The sequence below is a fragment of the Bufo gargarizans genome, chromosome 2 (genome assembly GCF_014858855.1).
Source record: "Bufo gargarizans isolate SCDJY-AF-19 chromosome 2, ASM1485885v1, whole genome shotgun sequence".
Taxonomy (NCBI): domain Eukaryota; kingdom Metazoa; phylum Chordata; class Amphibia; order Anura; family Bufonidae; genus Bufo; species Bufo gargarizans.
Window position 1 is genome coordinate 15,276,575 of NC_058081.1, and position 12,980 is coordinate 15,289,554.

Consider the following 12,980-nt stretch of genomic DNA (forward strand, 5'->3'; position numbering starts at 1 on the left):
ATGCTTCTGATAAATGAAGAAAGCGATCCATTTTTTTAATAGTACCAACTAAATCATGTTTTTATCTTACACACGTTTATATTTTCAGTAAACAGTTTGCTTTAAAATCCTGGACACTTTTTTTTTTTAAGCATTGTTTTTTAAGATTTCAAGATTATTGCATTAGAGATACATAAATGAAATAAAGCAAATCAAGAACAACCAAAAAGTCAATGGTACACTCAGGCGTATGAGTGTGGTATAAGACACAAGGCTGATATACGGTACATCTTGCATAGACATACATAAGTGTAAGGGCTACATTACCATTGTGGTACAATAGTTCAGGTAGTGGGATTCCAACACTCATAAAGCCTATGCACTAAGTGAAAGGGCTGCCAAAAATTACAAGGAACCGGCACTACAAAACACCCTTTGTTACACATAAAGGAGGGCATCATACACACCCTTGAAAAATTATGATTAATGGCCTGCTGGTGACCATCTAAAACATTAGGGGTGAGGGTCTGCTGCTGAGCTGACCATCTAAAATATTATGGATGAGGGCCTGCTGCCGTGCTGACCATCTAAAACATTAGCGGTGAGGGTCTGCTGCTGAGCTGACCCTCTAAAAGATTATATGCGAGGGCCTGCAGGTGAGCAAACCCTATAAAATATTGTGGGTTTTTCTAACAAAACTATTCCAATAACACTCCCTACACTGTCTGTCCCTTCCTATGCTCAGGTCTCACTGACTAAGACTTAGCCGAACAAGCGTCATCGGGTGCTATATAGAACCTGATGACGCGTTCCGGCCAGCCAATCACTGTAATGCCAAAAACCAACATGGATACGGCATTACAGTGATGGCGGCACTCACCTGCACGTCTATTGGCTGCGTAGCAGCCAAGAAACGTGCGGGGAGGAGACTAGAGCATTGCGCTCGAGCACATAGGGTTCGGCCGAGCATGCTCGATCAACACTATTAACAACTCAATACTGTGTGGTAGATGTCTTTGTTTTCCTATCATGGTGGTGACAAGCTTTAAAGGGCCCCCAGGGCTGTCCTAACAGTTGTTTGAAAGTCCAATTGTATTTTAAAATCAATCATTTATACATGAGAGAACATTTCCGCATGTGCATGCTGCTTGAATCACAAATTAAGATTTTACTTCCCTGAAATAGAAAAAAATCTGATAATACAACAAGAAACTTTTATTTCCGGTAAATACTTCTATTAAATATTTAAATCTAACAATTTCTCTCAAAAATTGAATCAACCTGTATTTACTGTCTTCTAAAGCTTCAGTCTTTTTTCTTTATATACTTTTTTTCATACTTTGTCACCTTAATGGGGATTAGCTTTAGTTATTTTTTCATTCCTGTGTCAGCACAGTAGGCAGAGAAATACACTTACTCAGTGAGCCCAAACTTGCACCCAACCCACTGTCCCTGACTACTTGCAGAGAAAGCCCTAAGCGGCAAGTCCACAACTGGTCGACCGTCCCTATGCTGGTAAGTGCAGGGAGTCAAACCAAGCACCCACGGTAAGAACTGCTGGGACCTGTTCAGACAACACACAGAGAAAGGTCGTGCAGGAAAAGGTCAAAGCCGGGAGGTCAATATAGTACTGGCTCAGCAGCATGTCTCATCCGGTACAGCCGCTCAGAAGATCTTACCGCTGGACCACGGACAGGTAAGTTTGTGGCATCATGTATCTATAATGGGCTTCTTTCGAGAGGCAAGTTTTATTTTTCATTTAGAAAATTTTGGGTTATCGATTTTCAAAGATACCTTATACAAAAGGACGCAAAATAAAAATGGCATAAAAAATGTATCCTAAAAATGCTTTGAAATTACATATATTTGATAAATGCGTTAGGTAAACTAAAAGTAAACCTGTGTGAGCTATCACAAAATCATCTCTATGCACCTAGACCATACATCTCACTTTGGAGGGAAAAGTCCTTTCTACTAACAAAAAATACTTAAAGAAGAACTCCCACAAAAACGTGTATTCTCTGATCTGTTAGAAAGGTGCATCATGTAAACTGTAGTGAATGTAATCTTCTCACTAGTGAATGTATCTGTGAGATATCCTGTCCCTTCTGATCCTCAGCTGTGTCATGTGATCAGCACTCTGATGTCCAACTGACACAGGAAAGAAAGTCAGTTACTTCTCTATTCATTCCTATGAGACTGACACAGCTGAGAAGCACAAGGGAGGGGATAACTCACAACTACAGCAACTTGTATCTCTCATGCACAAAGGACTACAGGTTATAGTCCTCCTGATCTTGTAAGACCAGGAATGGGTCAGTGTCATAGCACAGCTCTTCAATGTGGGCAATACACTGGGTCAAATGAGACCTTTTAGCTTCCAGCTGCCTAATGAGATCCTCAACTAGATATTCAGCTTGTCCTTCTTCTATGAATAGACCTCCCTGGACTAATTCTAGGATTTCCCTCATCTCTTCAACCTCAACAGTTTCTGATGCAGTATGTGCTTTTTCTTGAACTTTTAGCAGGCAAATCTTTATACTTTTCTCTATCTCTGACTTTTTGAGCTTTAGATTTTCTTCAGTGTCCCTCAGTTTGTCTTTCTTCATCTCCATGGCTTCTCCGATAGGTATCACCTGGTGTCCTTTATGTTCACCAACTATACAGCAGTGGGAACAGACACAGGCAGAGTCCTGACTGCAGTAATACTCAAGGACTGTTTTATGGATGGAGCATTTTCTGTTCTTTGGAGATACGCTGGGGTCCAACAATACGTGTTCTGCTTGTTTGCTATGGACCTTTAAATGGTCTTCACAGAGAAAAGCGTCACATAACAAGCATTGTTTAACTGCACGCCGTGGCAACGGTGAAGTACAATATGTACAATACTCATGTGTCTTCTTGTCTGACTTTGATGATTGACAAAATTCTGCTATTTGACAGAGAACCAGGTTCTTGTTTAGTTCAGGCCTGTTCTTAAACCTTCTTCTGCAGATGGGACAGGACGTATCATCACTATCCTGATTGTTCCAGGTCTTATCAATACATTCCAGGCAGTAGTTATGGCCACAGATCAATGTTACAGGAGTTTTGTACATCTCCTTGCAGATGCAACAGATTATGGTGAATATAATAGACCCAGGAACCTTCCTGAAAAGGTCAAGAAAATCGTAATCAGAAGTCAATAGTAATCATTATTAATTTTCAGCATTGCAATTCAAGATTCAAATCTGACCAAGGACAATTTCTTTGTATGTATGAATCTGGAAGAGAATAATTATTATTTTTTTTTTAAATCACACCCTGCTCCATTTAGATGCTATGATACAGGAGCATTCTTTCCTAGAAGTGTTTCCTGCTGGTTACGTATCTGTGATGCATGCACCATGTAGAGGTATGCTAACTACTTACAGCTTCAAAGTACTGTACATACTATAGCCACAGGACTATGGACACTGGCACCTTCTAGCGGTATTTGCCCGGCATTTATGGTGGAAAGCAGGATGCATAATTGTAGCTTCTGTTAGAGGACATGACATGAAAGAAACTGGTTCCTTGGGGAGCAGATTTATGTACAGAGTTTGGCAGAAGACATGATTATGTGTGCTATGTGCGTGTCAAGCAGGGAGAAGAGGAGAGTGTTGTTCAGAGCACCAGAGGACTGGGAACTTAAAGTGGCCCTGGAAAAAAAACCTTAAAAGTTGCCCCATGTTGTGGGTGGGTCCAAACTGACAGAAGGCAGCGCCATCATTACCATATTGCAGCACAAAATACAGCCCAACAGAGAAAAATTCTTCAGTATGACACAATAAACTGGCCCAACAACATCGAAAACTACAGTGCAGCACAAAATAATGCCCCAGCACCAATATATACCTCCTCAAAAGCTGCCCCTCTGTGGTGACTTGCGCCAGCTGCCACAATCTGTCCTCCTACTTCCATTGCCAAAGGATGGCAATACAGTTGAATTAGGAGGGCAACTGTGGTTCCTGGCCAGGTACATAAAGATTTGATGCCCCCCATGTTAATTAACTCTGGGAGCGACAAATCACTACTTATGCTACATAGTTGGTGGTCAGGAGGAGAGCTCAGGCAGCCCTCCTGGGCATCAGCCCACTGGTAAATTTCCCTGTAGCGTCTATGGGCAATCGGCCCCTGCAGAGCAATGGTGCCGCCATGTGATTTTCATCATCCCCTAGACCAGTGATGGTGAACCTTTTAGAGACCGAGTGCCCAAACTACAACCCTACAACCCACTTCTTTATCGCAAAGTACCAACACGGAAATTTAACCTAAATACTACAGTCCAACATCGTACTTTATCATTTAACTATAATAGCCTGCCTACATTAAGAGTGCTGCTTGTGCCGTTCATAGTGCGCCCTGTGTTGATGAATGACAGGAAAAGTCTAAAACATATTGGTACACAATAGTCTTTTTCCAGGGTGTGAGTGTCCACAGAGAGGGCTCTGAGTGTCACCTCTGGCACCAGTGCCATAGGTTCTCCACCACTGCCCTAGGACAAAAATATCAGTAAAGCAGATCATAAAACTAGAGCCTACATGGCATGTCTGCAGGGGAGTTCAGCAAACAGCAGGAGGCACTTGGGAACATTACTACCAAGACATCATTGATGTCTGCTGAGGAGTTCAGCAAACAGCAGGAGGCATTTGGGAACATTACTACCAATACATCAATGATGTCTGCTGAGGAGTTCAGCAAACAGCAGGAGGCACTGGGCAACATTACTACCAATACATCAATGATGTCTGCAGAGGAGTTCAGCAAACAGCAGGAGGCACTTGGGAACAGTACTACCAAGACATCAATGATGTCTGCTGAGGAGTTCAGCAAACAGCAGAAGGCACTGGGCAACATTACTACCAAGACAATGATGTCTGCAGAGGAGTTCAGCAAACAGCAGAAGGCACTTGGGAACAGTACTACCAAGACATCAATGATGTCTGCAGAGGAGTTCAGCAAAAAGCAGGAGGCACTTGGGAACAGTACTACCAAGACATCAATGATGTCTGCTGAGGAGTTCAGCAAACAGCAGGAGGCACTTGGGAACAGTACTACCAATACATCAATGATGTCTGCTGAGGAGTTCAGCAAACAGCAGGAGGCACTTGGGAACAGTACTACCAAGACATCAATGATGTCTGCTGAGGAGTTCAGCAAACAGCAGAAGGCACTGGGCAACATTACTACCAAGACATCAATGATGTCTGCAGAGGAGTTCAGCAAACAGCAGAAGGCACTTGGGAACAGTACTACCAAGACATCAATGATGTCTGCAGAGGAGTTCAGCAAAAAGCAGGAGGCACTGGGCAACATTACTACCAATACATCAATGATGTCTGCTGAGGAGTTCAGCAAACAGCAGGAGGCACTTGGGAACAGTACTACCAATACATCAGTGACTGTTCCGATAATGGAGTATAGAGACCATATTGTGTGAAGAGAGACTGTTAAAGGAGTCACACAGCTGAATCTGTGCATACCTACAGTAAGTGGCACTTCTAAACCTATTTGAGATGATTCTACTGTATTCTATTCATATTCTACTGTTGCTCACTGTATTACTGAAGTGTTCAATTGTAACCTATTAAAGGATCATATGGCATTAAGTAAATCATTGTTGCTTACAAGTCTGGACATCTTCTACAACATCCTCACCCAGTTCCCCCGCATTACAAAAGCAAAAGGGAGATGATTTCATAGAAATATAAAAGGCTCAACTTTAACCCCCCTCATCATTTTAGACCGCAGTGGTAATTAATTGCAAGCCTATAGGACAATTGATCTAAGGATTACATATTTGGGTCATGCTCAATATGTAAAAGTCTCCAAGGGACAAATAAATATATATATATAATAAAAAGGGTTAAAAAATGTTTTCCAAAATATAAAAAAATATAAAAATTCAAATCACCCCCCTTTCCTCATAATAAAAATAAACAAAAAAATTGCATTCCAATTTGCTCATACTGTTTTTATGTATGAACGAGGTAAAAAAAAAAAAAAAAACATTTTAGTTACCGGTACTTCACCTTCCAAAAAAAGCAAAAAAAAAAAAAGCAAGGTCTATTTTCACCCTATTTGCAGTTTTTTACAAGCTTCCTACTACATTGCATTCCATTGCTTGCCATTAGAAAGTACAACTTGTCCCTCAAAAAAATATGGCTCTGGAAAGGTCAGAAGTAAACAATGAAAACCCAAACATGGAAAATCACCCTGTCCTCAAGGGGTTAAATCAGTGAAGCTCTAGTTTAGTTTAGATATTATGGGAAATAAATCAGGAGAAGGAGCAGCAGGTTAGTTGTCAAGGCAATCTGATATGTACCATGCTGTGGAAATGGTGAGGACCTAACCTACTAAGGACCTGCTTTTAGAGGACACTGGCAAAGGTTCATGTTTGGTTCATGAGTGAAGCCTGAGGACCCAGAAATGGACAGGAAACTAGCTATAGAACATTAGCCAACTTTCAATTCTTTTTGTTCAATTTTCTTTTTTTTAAACTGTGCATAAATGACATCTCTGAACTGACTCTCTTTTTCAGTCCAACGAGACTATCAGGAAATCTCTTACCAAACTGTGTGATTGTCCTTTTCCTCAGGCCCAAGATCGATATATTTTACTGCATCTCCTGAAGTAAAGAATGAAATGATATCGAGTACATGAGATTATTACCCACAGAGCAAGTCTCCATAGCTGAGACAATCAGCGGTTAGCAGCATAAAATACATTACCGTTCTCCGTGTTATTACAATGAGGCTGTCAGAATGTGGTCAACATTTCTTAAATAGGTCCATATTTCCGTTTTAAGTCCCTTATAAAGAGGCCCTTTCATTTCTGTCTGATTTAGTTCATAACAGTGATCCCCATGTCATGAGCTAGGATCAGTCTCTAAAGACACAAAACGCGTGGACACTGCTGTCAATAAAGATCTCCGTTTTATCGGATGCTGGATTTCCCTTCTGTTCTTCAGTGCTCCCTGTAATATAATCCTGGGTCATCTTTTCTCATAACTCTGCTTTATAGAGTTCCTCTGTTATTCCCACTGAAGATGTATGAATACATTGACGACTGAGTCTTATCAGTTGGAGGTGTCGTCCTGCACAGTTTGATATTATCTTGTCAGATGCTCCAGAATTGCTGTTATGTGGGGACTGCAAGTATTTACTACATCAGACAGGTCAGGCTAAGTGGCAGCTCATCTTTACATCTCTACACAGGTCTCCAAACCCACTGCATTAGCATAGGGTGTTAATTTATTTTATTCTTTTTTGGGGGGGGAAAGCGGAGGGGGGTTAGAGCACAGCTAAAGATCTCAGATCTCAAAAGATAAATCAAATTAAAAAAAAATATATATAACAGTATGCAGTCAACTCCTGAGCTCCCCCTAGAGGTGGCTGCAGGAAGTCAGAATTTCATTATGTACCTCACCACCGTATATGAAACTTTGCATCAGTATAAATCTTATTAAGAGCTTAAAGTGAACTTGTCACCAACTTTATACTGCCCTCAGGGAGCCCTGGTCTAAAAAATAGTCATGGCTGCCCGAGAAGAGTCACAGTTATTTATGAGTTACCCCTCTTTCTGCCCATCTATTCATGATTGACAGCTTTCTTCTCAGTTTTCCCCCAATTGAGCAGGGAGAGGGGTAACTCATAAAAAACTGTCAGGCAGGCATGACTCTCTTTCAGACCCGGTCCATAAAGATTATAATGCTGGTTTTCAGAAATAATTTAAAGGAGCCTGTCATCTTGGATATGCAATTTTAGCTGCCCATCGTACCTTAATCATGCACTTCTGGAAGAAGGTCTTGTTGCAGATTTCTAATTAGTAAATGCACTGAAAATGCACTTTTAATCTTCTTCCCGCTGTATGGAAATTAGCCTTTTCAAGTCAAAGAGGTCGGTGTTTTACTTCTCTGAGTCAAGATTTCCGCGCCCAACCCCCAACTCCTTCATCTTGATTGATGTTTTTACCAGGTCTCATTAGATCCTGCACAGGCTCTGTCAATCAAGATGCAGGAGGTGGGGGTTGGACAGGGAAACCTTGACTTAGACGGGTAAAACACCGGCCTCCTTGACTTGAACAGGCACATTTCCATACAGCGGGAGGAAGGTTAAAAGTGCATTTTCAGTGCATTTACTAGTTTGAAATCTGCAATAAGAACTTCTTCCAGAACCTCATAAGTGCATGATTAAGGTACTGTGGGCAACTAAAATTGCATATCCGAGATGACAAGTTCCCTTAAAATTTAGCTTATGAGTGACAGGCCATTGAAGTCAGTGTGTCTCTCACTACATTATGTTGTCCTTAGTAAAGGAAGCATAAAGTTGATGACAGGTTCCCTTTAAACTATATAACACTAAACACTAAACATGTTTCCTACCTGAGTTTTCAGACACAGACAGTGATGGATTGCTAATTCTCTCCATAACTCTGATGTGTGAGCGGTTGTGTGTCCTGAGAGCTAAATACACTTTATCCTTCTTTACATTATCAAAGCTATCAGTGATATTATAGATCTCTGCCATCTTCTCTTTAGAAGTTTCTTTCAGTAGAATATTGTGATACTGTTCTTCTGTCAGCAGGCCTTCTTCTCTGAGGTCCTCCACCACTGGATCCGCTGTGCTCATTACATTTATCAGTCCTGATTTATTCTTGTCCAGAAAATGTTCTCCAGCTGTAGACAAGTTATAATGATAAAGATTAGAATAATTATTGGAAGCACCATTCTGTAACCGAGGCTGGTGGTCACACATTGGGGAGACATATGCTAAGGTAGATGTATCCGTTTTCTGATGCACACGCATTATATTATGGTATTTGGGCCTGTGCCACTTCTCTCATCATATCCAAATGTGTGGAGTAACTGGAATAGGTCTTCAGAGTTAGGAAAGCAGTAGAAAACTATACAATGTTCAACATGTTTAGGTTTGTAACCTGCACTGTGCACATAAGAAGGTTGTGATTGATGCGTAGTTGTGGATGTTGAGGGGGAGAAATAACATTATTACATAACAGTGTGATTTATACACTGATGAGCAAAGGGGTAACAATGTTTTGAACTTTTGAATTTCAGGCTCCATATAGTATATCAACATCCACTACAGCTTTGAACGTGAGACTCCCATCATTTCATAGACAATCATCTTGGCTATCTCATACATAAATTTGACTTGCAACTATTTAGCATTTGATTAGTAATGCAGATTCTTGTCATGTAACTGCATTGTTACTGTTTTTCTCCTAAAATTCTAAATAACATTTTTTATTATTTTGTTGCTATTTTGTAAATCCAACTTTTTATTTCAACACTGCCTGAATCCTTATGGGCATGGTCTGATCAGATTCAAGCATGTCTCAACTAAAATCTGTTCCCAGGTCTCTTCTACATGTTCCCAATATTGGTGCATACTGGTCGACTCGCTTGGGTACGAATACAGCTTTTTCTTCAACTCTGCCCACAAGTGTTTAATTAGCTTGAGGTCTGGAGACTGTGGAGGCCAATCCAGAACCTCTACTTCATTGTCACTGTAGCATTTCTTTACCAATATCAATGTATTCTTCGGATCGTTGTCCTGATGGAACTCTATGTCATCCTTTTCATACCCATAATACTCAAGTGTACAAAGTTACTTGTCTTGTAGGATACTCACATATGGCTCAGTATTGAGACCACCATTCATCCTGGTGAAGTATCCAACGCCTTTGGCTGTGAAACAGCCCCACATAAACGGGCTTTCTCCACGGAACTTGACAATTACTTCAATTTCTCGATCCATCAGCCCTCATTTTCTCTTGTTTCTTCCAGAACCATTTGCACCCATCAGAGCCTATTCTTTTGACTTTCATCTCATCGCTCCAAATCACAGTTTCCAATCTTCTACTTTCCACTGTTCGTACTTTTTTGCAAACTCAAACCGATGCTTTTTATGATGTTATTAAAGTCAATGCTTCTTCGCCTTTTTTGGGGCCACCATTCCAGACTTGTGTAATGCGCATCACACAGTGCTTTCATGGACGTCATTGATCTCACTGTTATGACTTATAAAAGCCCCCTTCACTGAAGTGTTTGTCGCGCCAGAACTGATAGACGTTGTGATGAGATGACTTGTAGACTCCGATATTTTGCCTGGACGTCCACCTCTTGGCTTTGGAATGGATGGACAAATTTAATTTCATATTTTTACAACTGTCATGGCATCTTGGCAATCAACCGAATAACACACTGAGCTATTAGGGAATGTGAGAACAGGTTGTAATTTGTTGTATACAAGAAGAAAAAGATTGTTCCTCCAGGAGAAAAACAGTAACAATGCAGTTACATGACAAGAATCTGCATAACTAATTATATGCTAAATAGTTACAAGTCCAATTTATGTACGAGATAGCCAAGATGATTGTCTATAAAATGATGGTAGTCTCATATTCAAAGCTGTAGTGGATGGTGAGATATGGAGCCTGAAAGGCAAAAGTTCAAAACATTGTTATCATTTTACTTGTCAGTGTATAATCTACTCTCATAGAACTGCCACAGAAACAGAAAATGTGAATTTCGTGTCACATTTACTACAGTTACTACAGAAGGAAAATTTGTAGAAAATGTAAAACTTACCAGAAGAACCTGTCTCCAAGTCAAGGGTGAGCTTCATATAGTAGGACCCCTTATCTGTGGAGATAAATGCAATTTGTTATAGTTTCCCTGAATATATAATAGAATGATATAAGTAGACAGAAAGTTCTACAATGTGAACTTACTTCTGTTACGCGATTTCAGCATTTGGTCAGATTTCTCTAGCACTCGGATGAATGCTGGGTTGTGTTGTCTCAGAGCCAGATAAACCTGGTCCTTTTTCAGGTTTGTCCAGAACCTCACAATATCATATAGATCTATCATCTTCTTTTGGGGAGTTTTCAATTTCATTAAGGCATCGTACTGTTCCTGCGTTACAAGATTTTGTTCCTGGAGATCGTCTAGAACTGGATCCACCATGATTATCCTTCGAATTAGATCCCAGCAGTGCTCATCAACAAAATGCTTACGTTCTAAAGAATCGAGAAAGTTTTCATATTAGTTAAAGTAGATTTCATAACTTTCATGACTTTGTAGTGTGTTTAAAGATGTTTTCTGACAGATAAAAACATTATAAAAATAACTTTACCAGGCCTAAAAAAATATAAATTCATACTAGTGTCACCAATCCCAAAATGTCCCTGTTCCAAACGTTCCCCTGTGTCCCACCAATCTCTTCTTTCCATAAGAGGGGGGATTTCCTTTCTGCCTATCACTGGTCAGGAGGTAGTTGAAGGATGAAAAGGAGCATGTGGGCAAATAAATAAATAAAAAAGTAGCGCTATACAGATACATTTTATTGAATAACTCCGTTGCTATACTAAATACAAGCAATTACAAAATAAATCAGATCTAGATGCTTGTTTGAAAACCAAAGCTTGTTTTGCCTCCCTGGCACTCTTCCCTCTACCCCGCTTTCTAACTGTTACCCAGCTAGCTTCCTCATTTTCCTCAGCCTCCTCTCTGTCACCCTCCCCCTCATCTACCCCATAGAGTGCTTGCTCGGTGAGCAGCAAACTCTTTTCCAAATTGTTAACGCCTTTCAGTGTGGAAACTCGCCCGTTTAGATACTCAATTTGCGATTCCAAACGGGTAATTGCTCACATTTTGAACAATTATATACACTCTCAAACGGCTGTTCCAGGACTGCATACATCAGACAACATGTGCACTAGACTGCTGTCAATAATGGAACACATACTAGATGGGGATTACACAACAAAAACAAAAATACAATACAAAGCAGTAAGAAGAAACTGATTTACTGCAGTCTCCCACTGAAGTCCCTGAATCTGAAGTCCAATGAATGATGATGGAGGCAGCATGTCCGGTAAAAAAATCCCTTTATTGGGAACCACTTATGGGAAAAAACGTGTAAAAAAAGGTTGTTATGTTTCGGCTAACACATAGCCTTTATCAAACACTCAGGGTGCCAGTGCTCACTGTTCATGCCACAATACCCTCGTCTGTTGCCCTTGGTGATTGCTTCCCAATCTCCTTCCTTTATTCCTGCTCCTAGCGCAGCAGGGCATTAAGGGAACTTTCTTCCCCGTGCCCCCACTCCCTGATAGGGCCATCGCCCGCTGCTTCATATAGCGCAAGGGAAACAGCATTTATACACTAACTTCATTGTATCTTCCTTTGCTTTCTAGCACCTCGTCTGTACGCTATGTAACTAGTCTCCTCCATCATTTTAATGTGTTGCTTTATGTTGCTGTAGTGCCCTGCAGCATGTACGTAATGTTACAATGCTCCCTTTCTGTATAGTTTACAGCGCGCACCTGGGGAGCGTCCACGGTCGTCATGGTGATGACCTATGGTCGCCCTTAAATACACATCAGTAGCGGTCCGAGGAAGCGCGAAACGGCCGTCACCGCCAGTCCACACCTGGTCCGTCCCGCTCCCCAGCCTGTGCAGCTGATGCTACTTTGCTAGTTAGCAATAAAGCTTCTTTGAAGATTCGACCCTGGTGAGTGCCGCGCATCTATTACCTAACTTCCACGTCAAGTATTACTCTTGTAACACTGAGCACTACACTGTCTGGGTTCGCTTGTGCAGCCGCGGGTCTAGGAGTTCCGGAGTTGAAGGAGGCGTGGGTGACTTTCTTAAAGGAGCAGTGCCGCTGTTTTCCTTTTGCTCTTGTCTCCCCACCATTTACACTAGCCCTAAGTGTTGGGGATTCAAATAGGATAGGGGGGCACACCTACATCTGGATTCACACAGAACACTAGCCAATATATTAAAAAGATTTATTTAATATAATATATATAACAAATAAGGCACCTAATTAATCACATTAAAATAGCATAAAATACAAATGTTTAAACAAAATCACATGAAATCACACTAAGGGTTAATGTATAATTAAATCGCGGACTTCAATCTTAGATTCAGTGCCTAATTCAAAGTT

General features: G+C 40.8%; 1 protein-coding gene across 3 annotated transcripts in view; it reads right to left on the minus strand.

The window, feature by feature from the left end:
* Positions 1–607: 607 nt before the first annotated feature.
* The window catches only part of LOC122927080, a 216,483-nt gene continuing 204,110 nt past the window's right edge, over positions 608–12,980 (minus strand). For all 3 annotated transcript variants that reach the window (XM_044278654.1, XM_044278655.1, XM_044278653.1), the window contains 5 exons: positions 10,756–11,043; positions 10,613–10,666; positions 8,384–8,677; positions 6,571–6,628; positions 608–3,129 (listed from right to left, as the gene is read on the minus strand). In XM_044278654.1, coding sequence (XP_044134589.1) covers positions 2,253–3,129; positions 6,571–6,628; positions 8,384–8,677; positions 10,613–10,666; positions 10,756–11,043 — 1,571 coding nt within the window. In that variant the 3' untranslated portion in view covers positions 608–2,252. The remainder of the gene's footprint in view (positions 3,130–6,570; positions 6,629–8,383; positions 8,678–10,612; positions 10,667–10,755; positions 11,044–12,980) is intronic.